This window comes from Meles meles, chromosome 7 (genome assembly GCF_922984935.1).
Source record: "Meles meles chromosome 7, mMelMel3.1 paternal haplotype, whole genome shotgun sequence".
In the NCBI taxonomy this organism is placed as follows: domain Eukaryota; kingdom Metazoa; phylum Chordata; class Mammalia; order Carnivora; family Mustelidae; genus Meles; species Meles meles.
Window position 1 is genome coordinate 58,419,235 of NC_060072.1, and position 21,480 is coordinate 58,440,714.

Consider the following 21,480-nt stretch of genomic DNA (forward strand, 5'->3'; position numbering starts at 1 on the left):
ACTCACAAACGTAAACAATTTAGTTATCATATTTGTTCGAAGGAAGAAAGCAGGGAAATGAGGGTCTCAGTCAGATCATATAATTGTTTTATTCACTATCTTGTGCTGTTTACAGTCTCCCAGAAAAGAAGAACCTCCACTGGTGGGGAACGTGATTAGGGACCTTCACTGAGCCAGCAGCGACCACAGAAGAATCCAGGGGTGGGAATGAGCTACTGTAACCCGAGGCAAAAGGACTGTTAATGACGGTTTGCCTATTTCCTGGCCTCTAGATGCTCCAGTGGGAAACGCAGAAGGAAATATTAAATGACTAGGTATTGAAATGAAGAATTTTGAAGAACCGGCCATAATGGGGGCCCAGAAGGAATGGGCGGGATTTTAAGCTTCTTGTGCTAGGGAACACTTTGAGAGACATTGCAGGATAAGATGTGTTGGTAATAGAATGTGGGGCGCATTGGGGAAGGATCCAGCTGTGAACAGGGAGGAGGGCCAGGGTGGTGAACGTGACTGAGAGGGTACTTCCGGATGGCGAGGTAGGGAAAGGGATGCGTGGATGTGCTCATTCTGTCCACTCCTTCTTAATGGACAGGTTCCACTCCCAGGTAAGGTGGTCGTGCTTGTCATCATCCGTGAAGAAGGACTTGTTGTGGTAAGTGCCTCGGGCCAGCATGCCCTTGGGAGCCTCCTCAGTTGGAGTCAGGAACTCATACTCCTCTGGCCGAGGCCCGTAGCTGCCAACCATAAATGTTGCTTTGTCCACTAGGAAAAAAGACAAGTTCATTAGGGTAAGCGTCTGACAGAGGGAAAGCAAACACAGAAAACTGGAAAATTCGGAGCACAGCCTACAGTGACCAAAACCAAAAGCCATAGTTTCCAAACCTGCCTAAACAACAGATTTACCTGGGGCATCTTTACTTTTTTTTAACCTTTAAAAAAAAAAAAAATATATATATATATATATATACACACATATGTATGTGTGTGTGTGTGTGTGTATTTTACTGGCGTGCCTTTTAATAATACAGTTTCACTCTCAGAAACTATGGATCAGTAATCCTCTATGGGCAGTGTCAAGAATCAGTGTTTTTATTTTATTCTGTTATTTATTTATTTATTTATGATTTTATTTATTTATTTGAAAGAGAAAGAGTGAGCAAGAAAGAGCACAAGCAAGGAGAGGGTGGGGGGAGAGGGAGATGCAGACTCCTCACTGAGCAGGGAGCCCTATACAGGGGCTCCATCCCAGGACCCCAGGGATCATGATGTGAGCTGAAAGCAGGAGCTTCACCGACTGGGCCACCAGTTGCCCCAAGAATCAGTGCTTTTAGGAAGCCTCACAGATGTTGCTATCAGGAAAGCTGGGAAATTAGCACCTTAAGTCTATGGGGATCAAGACTCTTCTTTTATGGAGATATAGCAGGTTATACCATTAAAAAATTCCTCATTACGGGCACCTGGGTGGCTCAGTTGTTAGGCTTCTGCCTTTCACTCAGGTCATGATCCCAGGGTTCTGGGATCCAGCCCCATGTTGGGCTCCCTGCTCAGCAGGAAGCCTGCTTCTTTCTCTCCCACTCCCCCTGCTTTTGTCCCCCCCCCCAACCTCTGTCCAATAAATAAAAATCTTGTTAAAAAATCCCTCATTAATTGAGAGCTGAGTTCTGGTCTCAGCTCTGCAACCACTTACATCAATATGACATTTCTGGGTCTCTGTTTCTTTCTCTATATAATGAACTTTAAGGACTTCCTACCTATAAACTATCATCCTATGAACATATCCGTTGGGGAGGTGAGGTAACAGCTGGTGATCAGAATGAACAGAAATCATGGTTGGAAGAATTGCATAGAAAGGGAAAATCATTAATTTGGTAAAAAAAAAAAAGTGAAGAACTGGGAAAAATGTTGAAAATAGCCAACCAAAGTTATTAATAGGTGAATAACTGGGACATATATTAAGAAAAAGAGGGCATTAGAAAGTATAACTAAAGGTAGGCAGGAGGAGAAACAGGCAGGCAATGTGTAGTTGGCTGTTAAATATTGTGAGTAAGTTTGGAGGAACAGCTACAGACATATCATTGTCCTCTTGCCTAAGTGAGGCAACATAATCTCTATACCCAAAGGAAAACAGGAAACTGAACTGTTTTTTTTCAATGAGACTTGGTCCTGGAAAGACCAGTTAGGATCTTACGGGTCAACAACCTTCTGTGGGATTTGAGTAATTGAGTGGTTGCCCAAGTCATGCAAATTTGTCCAACAATTTCCCCTCAAACCCTTTGTTTATTAGTTTGGGGGAACTGACCTATGCCTTACTGTTTCCCACCCCTGGAAGAAGAGAGCCCCCAAGGCCAAAGGGAACCGTACCAGTACTTCCATCACCTTTCCAAGTTTCATCTCACCCTGCCCGTAGTATCGGAAGGAAACTGAAGGCAGTTCCCCAAGGCACATACAGTTTAGGTACAACTTGTCAAGGGCAACTGAAGACCAGATAATGTTGTGTTATGTCTCTGTCATAGCTTCTTAATTCTAGAAAGAATTCTGTTTCTTTGTTTTAAAAATTAAGTGCTGCTTCTTCCTCCCCCATCCTCACCCCACACCTGCCCACATGCTACTTCCAACTCTTATTCCCAAAACACACACACCGCTGAATAGAATCACAGAAACTTCCAGTCTTGGATTTCGCTGACCCTTAGGTTTATGCCTCTGAACTACTTTTTTTTTTTAAACTTTTGAGAGTCTTTTAATAGACTCCATTTTTATTCAGATTTATCTTGGTTACTCTTCCCGTTTGTGAATAATAAATCACAGAAGCCTAAGGCTAAAGATTAGTGGTCGACCCAGTCTAAACTAGATCTCTGATTGTAGGACTTGCCATTAGTGTCTAGACAGAAGTATATGTGTGCTCTTTCCTAGGGGGAGAATCCAAAGATTTTTGTCAGGTTCTTAAATGAGTCTGTGAAGAAAATTGTTAAAAAGAAGTTTAAGTATCAGTGGGGGACAGAGTTTGGGACAGTGTGAAGTGTGGGTCCCTTACCTTTCACCCCAGTCCGGTAGGTATGCTGAACATATTTCAGGCCCGACACAATATCCCTGTTCACCTGTAGGTGGGAAGGATCCAAGCAATTCAGTTTAAAAACAGTCTCTCGTTTTTCCCTTCTCTTTCATGCTTATCCTATTTAGCTGAGTCTTCTTTGAGGATGAAAGAATAGGTTAAGATTTAGTTCAGAGTAAGTGTTACTATTATCATTTAGTGTGGGCAGTGAAACAGAGATTGGAGAGAGGAGGTCCCAAGAGTCAACATGGCCAACCTGGTTTTAATCATCAAATACTGTGCTGTTTGGTTGGGGGAAGGGGGTGCTTAAATAAAACACTGTCTTGATATTCTTCCTTACATTTCTCCTTCCTCTAAAGGTCCAAAGAATGGTCTTGAGCCCCCCACCCCTTCCCAATACTACCGGCCAGAACACCGTCCTTGTCTTAGGAAAAGCTACAAAGGTACCAACGGAAAATGTTCTGTGAGTGCCCGAAAGCCCTAACCTCAGAAATGATCCACCTAGCATGAAAAACAAACAAGGAGCAAAGCTGTCATGGAAAATCATGTCTAGAAGAGGGTTGTGCCCCTAATGTTGCTGAGATTGGAGTCTAAAGATGAGGAGTTTCTGCCCCACAGAAACATCCTCCCTGCAAATAAATAATGGGTGAAATCCATTTGTGTCTGGCAAGCATTTTGGATGGCTGTTCTTTACAGACGTTTTCTGAGATGTCACCACTTCCCCAAGCCTTTCAAAGAAAGGTCACTAAAGCAGGATGAAAATATACACAGCCCAAGCACTTTGTTTTTCCATGATTCATTGTACCTAGGACTGAACTGGTTGTCCATTAATTTTATACAGTGCTCGTGTTTATACAAACAAAGTGGACATTGTGTCAGTAGGTGGAGAGCCTGGTGAATTGTTCGCCAAGATGAAGAATGCAAGCATCTTTAAATAATTTCTCTCTACAGTAATTCCGGCTGCCTTTTTGTCTTGGACAGAGTAATTAAACCGATTTATCAGTGCTGTATTTTGTTGTGTTGGCGATAAGGCAGCACAGCAGCGAACACGGCCAGCTTAGGTTTGTCACTCCATAGACTCTATGGTATGAATCTGTCAAAAGCAGAATGAAAATAGCTTCATTGAAAAAATTGTGTTAAAATGACACCAAAACTTTGACCCCTCTGCCAGATGTGGCTCATGTCTATAGAAAAAAGTGAATGCATTTTTCTAGAAGTTTCCAAGCTCTTCCTTTGGGCCTCATGGGAGATGTGGTCTGGTAGCAAAAAGTCTGAAAAACAGGAATGGTGATTGCTACTCAACAATAAGGACTTCAAATCAGAGTCTGCTAGTTTTTCTGCTGTTCCATAGAGGGATTTATTTATTTATTTATTTATTTATTTATTTATAGAATTGGGAGGGGCAGAGGGAGAGGGAGAGAATCTTTTTTTTTTTTAATTATGTTATGTTAGTCACCATACAGTCCATCATTAGTTTTTGATGTATTGTTCTATGATTCATTGTTTGTGTATAACACTCAGTGCTCCATGCAATCCATGCCCTCCTTAATACCCATCACTGAGCTAACCCATCCCCTCACCTGCCTCCCCTCTAAAACTCTCAGTTTGTTTCCCAGACTCCATAGTCTCTCATGATTCATCTCCCCTCTGATTCCCCCCCTTCTTTTTTTCCTTCCTTCTCCTAATGACATCCATGCTATTCCTTATGTTCCACAAATAAGTGAAACCATATGATAATTGACTTTCTCTGCTTGACTTATTTCACTCAGCATAATCTCCTCCAGTCCCGTCCAGGTTGATACAAAAGTTGGGTATTCATCCTTTGTGATGGCTGAGTAATATTCCAAATGCATATGGACCACATCTTTATCCATTTGTCTGTTGAAGGGCATCTTGTCTCTTTCCACAGTTTGGCTATTGTGAACATTGCTGTTATGAACATTGGGGTCCATGTGGCCCTTCTTTTCACTACATCTGTATCTTTGGGGTAAATACCCAGTAGGGCAATCACTGGGTCATAGGGGAGTTCTATTTTTAACTTCTTGAGGAACCTCCACACTGTTTTCCAAATTGGCTGTACCACCTTGCATTCGCATCAACAGTGTAACAGGTTTCCCTTTTCTCCAATTCTTCAACATTTGTTGTTTCTTGCCTTGTGAATTTTTGCCATTCTAACTGGTGTAAGGTGGTATCAGAGGGAGAGACTCTTAAGCAGGCTCCATGCTCAGCCTGGGGTCTGACGTGGGGCTTGATCTCAGGACCCTGAGATCCTGATCTGGGCTGAAATCAAGAGTTGGATGCTTACCCTATTGAGCCACCCCTGTGCTCTGAGGGTTCATTTAATATAAATGTATTTGAGATGGGTAAGAGAAAAATATGAATATTCTCTTCCTCCATCTGCATGCCCCTCCCCATTGCTTCCCCTCATCCCAGGAGGAAGAAGCCTGTGGAAGTCAAAGATACTACATTTTCTTGGGAGGCAGAAGGAAAAGGTGAGCAAACCAGAAGAACCATCCCAGGCCAGGTTTTGGAGAGAGCCATGAAGTTTTTGGAGGAGGGGGGCGGAGAAGGAAAAGAGCACGGAGCACAATTAAGAGAGAGATGATGCAAGAAGATTTTAGGATATGTTGCTGTGGTTATTAAAACAAACCTTCTTGGGTCTTTTTCAACAGATGTCACTAAAGATTTAAATTGCTTCTCAGTTATGTCCAGTTTTGGGCTGGCTTTTCTGCTAACGGTACTCCATGCTGGGGCAGGTTGGTTAAACTTTGTGTGGGTTACACAGAGAGAGTGGTTTTTCTCTTGTGTGAGAAAATGCTAAGCTTCTACAGCAGATGGGACTTAAAAACCCCTTTCTGTGCCCCTCCTCCATCACACTGATATGTAACACTGACCACTACATTCTCTTTGGCCTTCCCACCCATAGCTGAAGCCCATGCCCCAGACTTTTCCTTCTGATGTTATTCCCATCAAAATTTACCTCTTCTTTTTCACGTGGTACAAACCGGCTTACCAAAACGATAAATTAAGGTAGTAGCATTAATAATTAAAAATTCAGCTAATGTGTAATGCATTCTAAGCTTATTTGGATACACTGCCTTGGATATAATTCTAGGCATATTTCGATGCACTATCAAACTCTCAGGTGCTTCAATAATAAATATATAGAAAACAAGCAAGTGAACCATAGCTCAGTACGCATGACAGAGTAGGCATCAATAAATATTTTTCAGAATGAAATTATTTTGAGGCATACTTATCTATGATATATAGTGATTGCTCCTAGATCCTGAATCAACCCTGCACCAGGGGCAAAGAAGAGCCCAGTGTTCAGACACAGAGGGCAGATGGGGTCTTCCTTGGTGGCCCTGAAGTGCCCTGAAGGATATGGCTGAGAAGGGCAACCAAGGCAAATACAGGCAATTAAGAGCAAACAGTACATTTCTGACTTACTTGGTTTCAGCCAAGATTATTTTTGTTTTTGCTTTTGGCTGTTCACTGGGGCATGTGTGTATTCATTATATGTCAATTTATCACCTGTTTAGTCTTGCTCTTTCCACAACTATAATTGTAATTCCCTGTTATTTAGCACGGTCCACACTCTCTGGATGTATATCCTCACTGAGCAGTTAGAACAGGCTCTAATTGTTCCATTTCTTACTATTAATCGATTCATTCCTGTGTCAATTTCTCAATACATATTCACAAAATATCACTTACAAAGTTTTGTGTAAAATGTTGGAAAGAAGAGATATATAATCTTCCCCTTTCTCTGGGTACTTGGGCGGTACAAGGAAGAAATGGCAAAAATGGTACAATATAAAGCAGGGTATGCTTCACGGTTGGGAGCTTTCAGAGTTCGTAGAAAGAGGGGTTCTGTTGGCTAAGTGATCAACGGAGAGCTCAGGAGAGGGTCCTGGTAGGGAAAAGGCACGAAGCAGGGGTGGGCCTCAAAAAATAGAGCTCAGAGTTGGGGAGAGGCAGTCCAGATCCAGGGGGAAAAAAAGAAACAAAAACTATGAGAACATGATAACGCAAGACATTTGATTTTTTCTTTCTCTGATTATAGGAAGAATGCAGACTTTATAAACACATACGTGGCAAGATACTTACTTTGAAGTGAATTTTGACTCTGTACTCAACACCCTCCTTTAGCACAAAAGTTTCTTTTTTGAGAGCTTCAAGATCCCCTGTAAAAGTAGATTTAGAAAGAGTTTATTCTCCTCAGAAGGAGAAATACAAGGAGATGATGGGAGTTTAAACTCCAGAGCTGTTTGCTGGGCCTGTCAGAATAACGTGGTCCACATGTCCTTAATTCAAAGAATATTAGCGTTTACACACACACACGCACACGCACATACACATGCACACACGCACATAGACTCACACACGCATGCACTTGCAATGCCTGAAATCTTACAGGTATATATGAAAAAAACTGGTATAGCACTTTCTCCCCCAAATTTGATGACAACCCTAGAATATACAAGGTATTATCAACAACGAGTTATGCATGACAATGTCTTTTCTTGGGAGGCAGAAGAAGGAAAAGGTGAGCAAACCAGAAGAACCATCCCAGGCCAGGTTTTGGAGTAGTTTCCATGCCCAGCATGGGCTTGAAACCACGACTGAAATCATGACTGAGGGGTGCGTGCTCAACTAGCCTCCCTGACAATGTCTTTTCAAATTGTCAATTATAAAAACAAGTTTTAATCAGCCATCCTAGAGGAAAATCTGAATTACCTTTCTATTTTCTCTGTTGAAAATGATACGACATATATGGCCAAACAAAAAGATGATTAAAGAATGTGTCCCTACCCATCAATAAATAAGAAAAATATTATGTAAGAGCACCAGCTATTTGTTCTTGTAGATTTGGTGATGTTTGTGGCATTTCCTAGCTTTAAAAAATTGACCTGTTTTGGCTCCCTTTTACCATTCTAAATATATATTCACTTTTGTACTTTACATTTGCATATGTAATCTCATATTATTTTTCTAAAGGAAAGTCTCTTAAGTGATGCAAGCTTTAGGCCCCCTAAAACCAGGATCTGACTCTAATTCTTGTATTCTGGTTAGAGAGGTAATCACTCTCTGTTCTTCTCCCAGTGTGATCCTGCATCATCTGACATTCTGTGGTGAATGTATATGTGTGTGTCTGTGTATGTGTGTGTGTTTTGTATAGCTCTGTGCATGTGCCTCATGCCATATATATGTGTGTGAAGTATATCTATATCTACATATCTACACATACATTATGTGTATATAGTATGTATATAATATACTATATATATATTTTTATATACACACTATATATTATGTGTATTATATACACATATATTCTCTGTGTGTATATATATACGCACACACTATGTATATAGTATGTATGTAAATTATATGTATATAATATATATTTTGTATATAATTATGTTTATTATATGTGTATATAATGTACATTTATGTATAGACACACACTATATACATACAGTATGTGTGTATATTATACTTATAATATATACTATATATTTTCTGTACAAACTATATGTGTATTATGTGTGTGTGTGCGTGTGTGTTTATGCTAGGATTCACCTCAGGAACTTCTTGGTGACAGAAAACCAAATGTGGGCATCCTGATGGTAGGAAAGTGAAGGAGACTGAGTTGTCCCTGCAATGTGGTCAGGCCCTTAGATTTCCTTAGTGCTAATTCAAACCTCATCTCACAAATTAACGGTTGTACCTGCTAGCGTTACACAATTTCACACAGGAAGAGGCCTGAGTCCTGGTGAGAGAAAGAGAGAGAGAGAGAGAGAGAGAGGTATTCTCCTAGAGAGAAGCTAGAATGTGGGGGTAGGTGAATTTGTGTCAGCTGTAATGATTTCAGTTGAAGGGGAAGTGTGTCTTCTCAGCCTCTGATTTCCTCCTTCAGACAAATAAAGCCATATAAGGTAAAGAGTGGATGTGCCCTGTGAGAGGGGAATCACCTCGCTGCTGAGCCTACCCTTCTGGAGTCACATTTGCTCTGTCTCATGAGTTCACCTTTTGAATCCACCTCTTTCCCTGAAGAGTTGCCTTGGATGCCTCCAACCTCTTGACTCTGTGACCCTTGTCCCCATTTCTCTCAGATGCAGATTTCCCCTATAATACCCACCTTCTCAGCTCTATCTCCTCAAGATTCAAGTGTCACAATAAGGGGAAAGGAAAGACGGGGAGAGGAAGGGAGGGAGAAGCAGACTCCCGGTGAGCAGGGAGCCCCACGCAGGGCTCAATCCCAGGACTCCGGGATCATGACTTGAGCCGAAGGCAGACGCTTAACCGACTGAGCCACCCAGGCACCCCAGGAAATAATGTCTTAATTTGTACATTTTTAGTGGGGGAAGTCCCTTATACAAGAATCAGAGCTTTAAGCTAAACTAGTATATATTTAATAGTGGAATTCCCAGCACTAATTAAAAGATTTTTAGATGGCTTCTTGCCTTCATGGAATTTCTGTAGTTGATATAAGATCAATATTCTCTGAAGTTTAAAATGTATAAATATTACATTTCACAAGTATACAACTTGCTTTGTAATATTTCCAACACAGTCATTTTACATGAGTAATAACTCCCCTGCTGCTGCATGGAGATAAAAATCAGAGGTAAATATGATGATGCAAGTAAATAAATCCACTACTTATGACTGCACCGTCTTCAGTTAAATAAAGGCAGAGAGTGGGCTTTTCATCAAGTGTGGTAAATACTGTGTACCCTGACAGCAATGACTTGTGAACTGGTCCCAACATTTTTGTATCTGGGATTCCCCTTACTAGTGCTTCCTTTTGCCAGGAGAGGGGCAGAGACTAAGTTTTCCCCGTGATATCACTAGGCCCCTTGGAACAGAACAGTTGTGTCCACTTACCAGTGAGGTCCATGGTGATGGGTCCTGGGGCGCTCTCACAAACGAGGGTAAGCCGGGTGACCGTGACATTGGGGGCTGTTGGGTCTGCAGGATTCAAAAAAGAATGTAAGCCTAGGGAAGAGACATGTGTATACAGCGTATGTGGACATTTTAAGTGGGAGAGTGGAATATAAGAAGAAAAGTGGTATCTCTGTCTGGAGTGGAAATAGAAAGGGAAGTGGCAGGTTCCCCATGTTGGTCTCGACAGCATTATAAATTAGAGTGGTGCTAATTCTGCTTCTGGGACTTGGAGGTCCATCTTGTTATCAGCAGCAAACATTTCCTGGGTGGCTATGGTCAAGTTCCTCTGCTCGATGAGCACTGCCCCTCTCTATCTTATTCTGTTTTTGTGTCTGTGGAAGAGGTGAATGGGTAGGCAAGGGAGGAGTGAGGAAGAGAAAGAGGAAGGAGAGAAAATGTGAGAGCATGGAGAGAATATAATTCTAACTGGGAGTCTGGGGTTCTTTCTAAATCATCCCCATGTGTAATTTTTGCCTATTTCCATGCTGACTTGTGCTGTATCTCCAAAAAAGACTTCATCCTACAGTAACTTTTTGTGCCCCATTTGCTTAGCCCTGGCAACCACTGGGTAGTCTTTCTTCTGCACCTGCTCCTGAGTTGCTGAAATGTATGCCTTCCACCTGCCTCCCCCCCCCCATGCCCCTCCACACACCTGCCACCACAGGGCCGTCCCCCAGGAGTGTTTTCTTATACTTGATCAGACTTTCGTCATCTTTGTCCATCTCCTGTAGTTCTTTCAGGGACTTCTGAGGTGGAGGCTTGTAATTGAGCTTGCTGTCCAGCTCATCGACATCCTCCTCCAGGTGTGTTTCTGCATCCTTTTCAGTCATTTTGATCTATTTCAGAGAGAGAAAGAGAGAGAGAGAGAGAGAATGATAGTCCATTAGCCAAAAGTCAGTGGATATGAAAAAGTTTTGTGGGGCTGCTGGTAGCACCATCCTGGCCATAATGGGCGTCTGTAACCGTCAGTGATTTTCCAGGATATTTTTTCCTAGTTAAATCTCTTTATTTTTCATGCAATAAGCATATAATGCCGTTAGTCTTTTCTCTGACCTTCCTGAATTTCTCTGTACTGTGGCCAGTTATCTCTTATTCACCGAATAAACTGACCAGAAAGAAATAGCTCATTTGTGAATAATGTACAAATGAAACAACATAACACAAACAGCCCCAAATAATGAACAGATAGCCCCAGTTCAAACAATTATAGGAATAACCACAGTCCTCTAAATCCAGCCACTCCTCTAGTGTCCAAGTTCTTAACATGGTACCATCCCTGTTGTGACGGTTTCAAAACACATGGAACCAAAGAAATGGTTGGCTTCTTCCCATTAATTGAATCTTTCCCTAAACTCCTGAGATACTTCAGAGGTAAGTCATGCAATGCTGTAGACTACCATGATACCGGCCTGAGGTGTCTGAATGGTTCCCATCCAACACTGCTAATAACTCCCTGACGGCAGCAGGCACCAGGTTCTCTGTTTCTCTTGAATCTCCCATAACTGAATAGTTTAGGCATTTTATAAACCCTCATGGTTTGAATTATTTGTCTCTATATCTAAAGATCTTCTATTCCTTTGAAATGACATAAAAATAACAAAAGACTCTCTAAATTCCTTCAGACAAAATGGGAAGGGTTAGCCTGTTTTTATTTTACTTTTATCTTTCACTGATCTCCCTTTCCCGGTCCCCTTCCCTTTTGGTATCTCCCCCCCCCTTGCCAGACGACTAGTGATTTTATGCTCTAAGTCCTCACCTGGGCATACCCTGGAGTCTGTCTTCTTCTCTCATCATCTACATTTACTTGCTATGTGTTAAAATATTGAGGGGAGATTCTAATAAAATGATTCACACTTAATTGTTAGTGACTGAATAATAGGTTTAAAATTACTCATTTTAGGCCATGTATAGTCAGAGATTTTCAGAAACCTTAGAGTTTCTGAAGTTAAGAAAGGAACCTTAGAGGTGAGATATTCCAACCCATTATGGAATCATCGAGAAAACTGAAACTCAGAGGTTAAGAGAAATGCCCAAATTTTCATAGCTGGATGAATTGCAGTGTCTTAATAAAGAGGAAGAAGTCTTTACTGAAAGAATTTCAGGCCTGTGGTTTGCAGCAATGGAGATATTTGGGGAAACACGGGAGGTATTTGGGCAAGGAGATAATTTCCTGATTTCCTGTAGTCCTCCCTCAAGAGTGTCCTCCCTGCCTGTGGTTAAAGACTACATTGTTCCTAAGTGGCACAACTCTAGACAATATCTAGCACATCTCATCTTGAGTGACTCTGCAAACCTCTGTCAAGTCCCCCAGGGGGTGAAGCTATCTCCGGCCAAAATCAGCTGTGGTTTTGAGTTTCAAAGTCTCCATCACTGGCATCAGAAAGGAGAATAATTTGGAAGTAAAGTCAAACAAAAACAATTTTAACAGAAAAAGAAGGAAAAAACAGAGAATAAAAAGAAATGATATCTCTTGGCTCATCAATCCTCTTCTAACAAAATAAGAAGCCAAACACCATGAACTTGATCAAGTCTGCAAACAGCACTGCAATGCCCAGGTCCACTTCCTGTGCAGGAAGGAAGCATGCAGGTTTGTTCCTATGGCAACCCTTGTCTCAGTGGAAAACTCAGCACCATTCATAACTGAGCCTCTCAAGAACAGCATAAAAAACATCATGACCAGCTCAACTCATATTCCAAACAACACTCAGGGAAAGTGAATGAACTGGTTGGAAAAATAATGAAGAATGCAGTGGGTTGTGGTAGCTTGAGGACAATCATTAAGGGGAAGATGAAGAGCAGCCCAAATGAGATTAGTTAGAAGAGAGAGGTTCTCTTTTGGTGACACCCAGGAATCTGCCCAGATACCCAGAATGGACATCACACAACATACATGTGGACAGGGATGCCTGAGTGACTCAGTCAGTTAAGTGTCTGACTCTTGGTTTTGGCTCAGCTTATGATCTCAGGATCCTGGGATCGAGCCTTACGTCTGGCTGCACGCTCAGTGCAGAATCTTGTCTCTCTTCCTCCTGCTCTCTTCCTCCTCCCACTCTCTCTCTCAAATAAATAAATAAAATCTTAAGAAAAATATGTGTGAACAGATCATCAGGAAACCTATCTACACATGAGGATGTCTTGACCCTCTTAGGACTCTCTGGAATATATCGCTTGGTTCTGACAAGTCATCTGCTTGAAGTCTGACCATCAGAACATAACATCACACCCACCCATTACCTAGTGCAGGTGATTTCTATAATCTGCAGGAAATTGTTATTCTGCATCTTGAAATCTCAATTTTGAAAGGTGAATGAGAGAGAAAGGGGGGGGGGAGAAAGGGAGAGAAAAAGACAAAGACATGATCTAAGACAGGATTCAACAACATTTGTGGGATCATTGGCAAGTCAATTTCTCAGTCATCTAGATCTAGATATTCTTATTAGTAAATCTGAGACTTGTGTCAATTATAAATTTCCTTGACTCATTGGAAACAGATATTCAATAATTGGTTCATACAAATGAAATGTAAGTTTATTTAAAAGACAGGTAAGAGCAGAAGATAATATGAGATTCTATATAAAATTGTTGCAGTAAAGAGGAGGAAATTCAGGACCACATTAAAATCATTTGATTTAAATATATAGCATATGAAAAAATGATACGAAGCCAAATGACCCCAAACCAGCTCAATCTGGAAAGCAGATTAGAAAAAGATGAGAAGATACTAATACAACAAGTAAAGAAGTGGAAAAGCAATTCTCAAGCAAAGCTTCTTTAAAGCATAATATTTGGTGAGAACCTACTCTTTATAAGGCTCAGTGCTTTACCACTTAGTGGTATTTAAGTTACTCTCCAAAGTGGAGAAGGAGCTGTGGGATGGACAACCACCAAGGTTTGATTGATGGTTCTTAATCTTTCTGGAAATTACAGGTCTTTTTAAAGATCTGGTGAAAGTCACAATCCTCACAAAAGGAAAAAAAGAATATGCCCATGAGATGCTACATGCAATCCAGAGGCTCATAGACTTTACTAGAGTCCAAGATTAGAAACATGACCTTGAAACTGTGACTTCTTGGAAACATGAAGCAGAGAGTTGAGTGTTACAGTGGAAGCTTTCTTGTTTTGGAGGCCTGGCGGCATCAGTGACCCAAACTAGCTTCCAGCCAAGGATCATGTCTATCAGACCCCAAACACTGGATATGTAAAAGCAGGAGGTATCAGGTAACATCTGTATCTGAGAGAATATGAACACCCAGCCTGGCAGAGGAGCAAGGGTGCATAGGGCACAGCTCTTGAGGGGAAGGGTTCTGAGGTCAATCTACCTGATTTTGGATAATTATCTCTTCATTGAACTAGTTCCCACCATGCACAGGTGTTGGTTCTGGCTTGGCTATAATCAGCTGTCACACCCTGAGCAACTGGTTTACCCACTGTGGTGCTTATTCTCCTTCTCTTGAGGTTTGGGGGTTGGAGCAGACCACCTCTAGGTGCTTTCCCTTTCTAAGTTCTCCATCTGTAGATTTGTTCTGCCCTGAGGACATGCATCAGCTGAGTTGCACACATCCAATTACCTTATTTCACTTGTGTACAGAAGAGACTTATCCAATCACTGTTTCATTATCTCACATTTGTCTGAAGTCCCAAAAGAACCAGCATTTTTAATTTCACAGTTCATCTCTGAGGAACCCTGGATTCTGCCAAAGCCTCAGCCATCATGGCTTACAGATTTCCCAAACTATGTGTGTGCTATACATGTAAACATATAAATATACATGTAAACTATGTATATATTGACCACACATATGAGTCTTCTCTCTTTATCCCCTCATTTTGCAGTGGAATATGCCCAGGAAAGGGAGAATAGGCGTTTTATGGAAATTCTACAACTACCTTCGAGTATCATCCAAAGAACAACTGGCTTTGTTATTGATGATGATAATTATAATAGTTATCATACATAATGCTAAATGCTGTCCTGAGGACTAGCTCATCAGTTCTCACTACAGCCTCGAGGGCGGGCATGGTCATCATGCTTTTCTACAGGTTAGGAAACTGAAGCTCAGATGAGAAACTTGCAGAAGAAGACCTATTGCATAAGGGGCAGAATTGCCATCTCTGCCATCTTGTCTGGCTTGCAGGTGCTATGCTCTGTTGCTCCAGCTGTCTTAAGTAAGAAGTAAAAATGAAATTATAGAACCCATTAGTCATCTTGGGAATCTATCCTGAGGGTGCACAGGCAGTGGGAAATGTGCTTCTTTGCAAGACTCTGCAGGCTTTAGCAAGGCAGGGAGGCATCACATAGAGAGGGTTTCAGGGCCACTCTGTCCCGTGAACCCCTGCACAAGTCCCTGAACCTCTCTGCGCTCCAGTTTTGTCCTCTGCAAAATGAAATCATTGCCTTAGAAGGACCTCTGAGGCCTCTTCCTAATTCAATGACTTGAATGCTCCTTTATTTAAAGAAGCCTCTGAAATGAGAAAAGAAAAGAGGAAGTGGAGGTGGGGTTGGGGAGAACCCAGTTCATCTGTGTAGAACATTCTGGCTGGCCTTTTCTCACCTTCCTCTGCAGCTCACCCACTGTTCAAAGAGCAGAAGTGTTTTGTTTGCTTGGAGGGCATTTTGACATTGGTTTTTTGACACAGTAAAAGTGAAATGGAGACTGAAGAATTATGTGTTGAATAAGGCTAGTGTGCACTCCATCAAGACCCAAACTACATATTGGTTGCGTGTGTGTGTGTGTGTGTGTGTGCGCTTCCTACTCATTATCTTCATCTCCTGCTTCACAGATGCCTCCACAGATGAATTTTCACAGTGAACCCTTCACACCCTCCTGTTTGCTAGGCAGGCAGGCAGTGTAAGCACGAGGTGTGCTGAGATAGGAACTTAATCCTCTCAGGCTCAATTAAAGTGCCACATTAAATTAGGACAAGTTACTCGTGGCATGACTACGCCATAGCACACAATGGTGGTTTTGCTTGCAAATCCAGTGAAATGTTCAAGATACCGAACTTAAGAATTTGCACCAATCTCAGGATAGAGCACCCTTGTCTGGCTCAGTGATGCAGTTCCAAAGAAGCAGAGGGAAAGAAAAGGTGAAACTCTTGAGTTTAGATGAAACAGATCACCTGGCTACTTCAAAGAAAGGTGATTTTCAAGGCCTACTAGGATCTGGACTTGGAGTCTGGTGGGCCAGAGATTCACAATGTGGTTCTGCGTTGCCTTATTACAGGACCTAACGAAGCAAATGATCAGCCTCACTGAGCCCCAGATTTTCCACCAGTAGTGTGGAAATAATGATCTCTATTCATGGGGTTGAAGAGTTGGAGGAAACACATGAAAAGTTCTCAGACGATCCTGGCCAATAGTAGATGTTCACTGAACTACCCGTTCTCTTCCTCTGCTCCCTGCTCTGTGGGGTGGTCTGCCCTGTCGCACAGCTTCTGTGAAGTGAGGTATCTGGCTCCCTCAGCACCGAATGCTTTCCCTTGGCGCTGCAGTGTTGACAATGTCCACTCCTTCCATCTTAAAAATAGATTTTGTTTCTTTGAGGAGTACGGAAGACACAAGTTGTTCTGGGAATTGCAAGAACTGTTTATTAACTGAATCAAGCTTAAAATGGGAATATCACTATTATGTTTCTTTAAAAAGCTTCCTCATGAACAACTTAATTTTAGATTCTATTTATTGCTCCCTTTCCTAATTGAAGCCAGAGTTGATCCATGAATGACGAGAAATGACAAAAGACAACAGGCGCAGCCAATGGAGAGAATTTCCTTTGGCTCTGGAGCAAAATTATGAGAACAATCTCGTGTTCCAAAGTTGCTAGATGATGCTTCTAGATGCACAGGTCATGAATATGAGAGAGAAGAGGTGGAGATAACAAAGGGACAGCAAAATATGGAAGTACCAGAAGTAGGGGGATTTCCATCAGAGAAGTGCTGATGCAAGCATTAGTATTCTCTGTCACCCTGTCATGTCCTCTCCCTGCTGACAAGGATACGTCCCACTTTCACTAAACCTGGGGCTGCTGCTCTGGAGTGGGCCGTGGAGAGTTGGGCCATCCCTGAAGGATGGCTGGCATGTCAGAGCCGGTCAAGGATTTGGGTCTGCTTTGCTGCCAGCCTGGTGACTGGGCTTATTTGGGGACTCCAAGTTGATCCCTTGGGACACCAGAAGCTGTCTTGGTTCTGGAGTCCTCTGTGGTTTCTCAGTGTTCCTTAGCAACATGGAGGGTTGGTGCCTCCTGAGCTCCTCAGGGCTGCTCTCTACCCTGTTAGCTCTGTGAAGACCATCTGAAAGAGCAAAGCTGAATGAGGAGAACCAACTCTGTGCCTGAGAGGATGGTGTCTTGTTAGATAAAATAAACATCAAAATCAATCCAGAGAACAATACACATGACTAGAAGCAGAATTCTTTAACATTTCCCTGGGTGGGAGCAACGAAACACTCTTGCTTCCTGGCACACTCACAGTATACTCTTCTAATCCAGATTTCTATGCAAAAGGAGAAAGAACTCCGTGGCCCCATTCAACCTTGCTGGGTGTCTGCCCTGTGAAGTTAACTACGCTGGGCATTTTCACAAATATTTGTTTTAAATAATCCTTGACAAAACTGCAGCAAGGGAGCCATTATTAAGCAAAAAGACTAGACTGCCATAACGTGAGACAGTCACAGACGTTTTAAATTCAGCATGAAAAGGGGTAAAGACATGACCTGTAACCACGGGTGCTGAGAAAAACTCAGGTGAATTTGTACCAGCTCTCTCTGGCTGTGGACACCAGAATGTGACATGGCCCAGAGCGATTGGGGAAGTGCTTACTAAAGGATAAACGTTGAAGTCACAGGCTCAACATGAGAGCCACCCCTGGGCATGGCCTCTCATCCAGGGCCCCAGACAGCATAACACTGCCTATGAATAAGGACGCCCAGAATGTGGCATTACAGAAAATACACCCCCCGGGACATTTCTTAAAATGTCCTTCTAAGGCATTGTAGCTGTTGGTTCTTTTTTTTATTTTTTATTTTTTATTTATTTTTTATTTTTTTGGTGACTTTAGTCAAATAATTGAACACTTCTGAGCCTTACTGTCCTCTCAGGATTCAAATTGGAAAGTTTCTACCACCAGGCTTGACATAGAGAAGGCACTCAACGGATGTTGGTTCTTTTTCTTTATCTGCTTTGTTTCTAGTCCCTGGGGCCGCTAGCTGAAATTTGTACTATATTGTGCTCCCATAAATTGGCCTGGGCTGATCTTCCCGTCAGAATGACTTCGCTGTGGTGACCTTCCACTGACAACAGAACCTCAATGTTGCTCCCAGCCTACTTCCCCAGGGACAAAGTCGTGCTCTCCCAAACAAGCAAGGACTAAACCCCCATCCCTGGAAGGTGCCCGAATGTGTCCATCAGCTTTGGTTCAGCTGGAGCATGGTGATTCCACACGTGACAGGTCTGAGCATCCTGAATGGAAAAGGAACTCTTCTCTCAGAACTCTCTGCCCATCTCACAGAAGAGTAAGATGATCTTATTACTACGCTTGTGTCACATTTGGATTTGGGAGGGACGTTTTCTTGTACATTTAACAAAACAAAGCGATGGCAAGGATCCGCGATGTCTGCCTGGGCACCGAACTCTGGATTTCCCCTGCTTGATCATTCCTGCAGGGAGGCTCCAACACGCCAACCCTGATTTCGGTGACTCTTGGTCTCCATGTGAAAGGGTGACTGTGGAGTGGATCTCTCTGAGAGAGCAGTCTGCCTTCCTGGACCGTGCTTGGAAGAACAGCCAGGGGCTGATCAGACCCAGGCCACAAGTGACCCTAAGTCTAGAGTGGAATAACAGACTAGGTTCATAAAACATGCTGACTGGGGCCGCCTCTAAAGGGAAGAATTTCAGATCATCCCTAAGGCACTTCTAATGGTCGCCAAATTCAGTCCTTAATAATTTGAAGGCTCACGGTTCAGATATCCTAGGAGGCTAATTGGATTTTTGTAGAACCTATCTCTTAATAAATTATTTGGTGCCTTCTCTGCTTTTAGTCCTCTGGGATGTAAAGTTGTTTTTTTTTTCTTAGCAATAACAGGAATGAACTTTCTGCCCATCTGACTGCAGGAATTTATATAGATAGATCATATTTATATTTAAGATATTTATTTACTTGCCAGAGAGGGAGAGACAGAGACAGAGTGAGAGAAAGGAGCACAAGCAGGGGCAGCAGCAGGCAGCGGGAGAAGCAGGCTCAGGACTCAATCCCAGGATCCGGGGATCATGACTTGAGCCAAAGGCAGATGCTTAACCGACTGAGCCACTCTGGTGCCCTGACTGTAGGAATTTAATAAGTGGTTTTTTTAATGGTAGAAATCGATTCCACTGTGACAAATGAGTAAATAACAACGTGTTCTACCATTACCTCCCCTTTGATTGTTAAATCCCATAGTACTCAAAGGAAGGCTTTCATTATGCATTTCTCTTATATCACCAGAAAAATTCTTTAGGGGAAAACAGTTTAATGTTTGACAGCTTTGAGTCTTTATCTTTTTTCCTTTCAATCAGTCTCTTTACATCTACTTAAAAACAGGAAACCACATATCTCCACCCCAGCAGCAACCCTTCATCTACTAGCTCGTTCCACACGAGTTTGGGTCCACAGTCTTTTCGCTTTGGAACTTGGCTGGATGCCCACCCCTACCTTGTAGGAAACCCCTCTGGGCACTCCTCAGGAGTTACACTCCTGGCCGTTTTCCCACACTCTCAGGATTTCATCCCCCGGCTGCTGCGGGGCGCACCCTCCCCTCCTTCCCCGAGCTCTCTCCCCTGAGTCATTGCGAAGATTCTCTGCTCTGACTTCCCCTTCTCTGCAAACCGCCTCGTTAGTACTTTCTTATCGGTTTCAAAGATAATCTAAAAAAAATAAACTGGAGAGGGTGGTCGCCTGGTTGAGAGATCGCCTGCGTTTGCCTGTGCCCACCGGTAGCCTCCCTCACCCCGAGGTATTTTCAACTTACATTCAGTGGCTCACGGCTCTCTGGGGTGCCTCTGTCTCTCACTCTGACTTCTGAGTTCTGGCAGTTAGAACAGGAAGGAAGTTAGTGAGGAAAAAAATGTTTTAAACCTACTCGAAGAGGAAACCCTGGGCTGTCTCAAATCCTGTTCCTTTGCACTGCGTATCTCTTGATCAGTCAACGGAACAGTGTTCTTGTCAAGTAATGGCACAGGTGTGAGCATGACCACCCGTGTGAGTGTGAACGTGGATATGCGTGAGTTCTCGTGCAAGGGCATCGAGGCCATAGCCTCTGAGCACTGAGGATCATTGTGCAGATATGCTGAAAAAAATGAAGTCATTGCAGTGCATAAACTTAACTGAGGCAAGTAGCCGAAAACCAGCCGCAGTAAATTCGCATGAGCTTTACTTCGTATCACTGACTTCTGTTCCTATGTGGTCTCTGCCAGCTTTCTTATCGGCCAGATATCTTGAAAGTTTGCTGGCAGCCGATGCAGAGCGCTAAGGAATTATAAATGTTAACTGTGTGTACTTGGCCCTCAAACAGGTTTTTTGGAGTTTTGTTGGTTATCATTTCAAAACGTAGCTTTGCACTGCAGCACAATCAAATGTTACTTGTAGTTTTCACTACTTTTTTAATTAAAAAAGAAGTAAAGCACTGTTTTCGATTAAACCTAGGAATGAGGATTACAAAATAGCTTAAGACTTCATTAATTCACAGTCTTGTAACACAGAATTTGTGGTAATTTAACAAGTACGAAAACCGACTTCGTACCCTATTTAGAGAAATGGTTTGTGAAGTCATTTAAATGGGAACAAGTTGCAGGGGCCATATTTAAACCCTCTAAAGGAACAAGCAGTTCTTAAGTAGTCCAGCCACATTGATTTCATACACTCCATAGCTGCTGTCAATAAAAAAAAAAAGCTTATTTATATGAACACTTCCATATTCCGTATTTACACTGTTTCGATATGCGTAGAGCTGACTAATTAAGCAAATACAGTTGGAGAAACTGACATTTATTTTGCTGTCATTTGAACGTGCTGCGTCTTGTTCCCTTTATTTTGTAAATTGATGCCACCAAATACATCTTTAGTCACGGGAACTGAAACAGCCGAGAGTATGGTTATTTGGTGGGAGAAAAGAGATGAATCTAGGCAAATAAGAAAAAAGAAAACAGTATATAATTAAATATAGCAAAAGTCCTGAAAACCCAATACAGACTTCGTCTGTAAATTTCCTAAAATGCTAAGATAGAAGCAAACACTAATTCACATGGGAGAGAGTAAATTTTGTAACCTGGTGCTCCCAAGAGGGGATGCATTCTAAATCAAAGCAAACACTAATTCACATGGGAGAGAGTAAATTTTGTAACCTGGTGCTCCCAAGAGGGGATGCATTTCTTCTCTCAATAACATTCGCGGAGCACCTTTATTTTTTCAGCTACTGTTCTAGGCGCCAGCATAACAGCAGTAGACTACAA

The 21,480-nt window shown here is 42.3% G+C and overlaps 1 protein-coding gene across 1 annotated transcript; it reads right to left on the reverse strand.

The window, feature by feature from the left end:
* Positions 1-70: 70 nt before the first annotated feature.
* Positions 71-20,139, reverse strand: ARHGDIB (Rho GDP dissociation inhibitor beta). Its single transcript, XM_046013774.1, has 6 exons — positions 20,001-20,139; positions 10,656-10,839; positions 9,944-10,027; positions 7,160-7,236; positions 3,029-3,092; positions 71-759 (listed from the first exon to the last, which is right to left on the reverse strand). The coding sequence occupies exons 2-6, from the start codon at positions 10,831-10,833 to the stop codon at positions 560-562; spliced, it is 603 nt and encodes a 200-aa protein (XP_045869730.1). The 5' UTR covers positions 10,834-10,839; positions 20,001-20,139; the 3' UTR covers positions 71-559.
* Positions 20,140-21,480: the final 1,341 nt, after the last annotated feature.

Excerpts from the sequence above, each read along its gene's own strand:
- ARHGDIB (XM_046013774.1), bottom strand. The coding sequence starts at position 10,833 with ATGACTGAAAAGGATGCAGAAACACACCTGGAGGAGGATGTCGATGAG. Across the intron at positions 7,237-9,943 it reads CATCACCATGGACCTCACTG|GGGATCTTGAAGCTCTCAAA; the intron begins GTAAGTGGACAC and ends CTACTTTTACAG. Across the intron at positions 760-3,028 it reads CTACCGGACTGGGGTGAAAG|TGGACAAAGCAACATTTATG; the intron begins GTAAGGGACCCA and ends CTTTTTTCCTAG.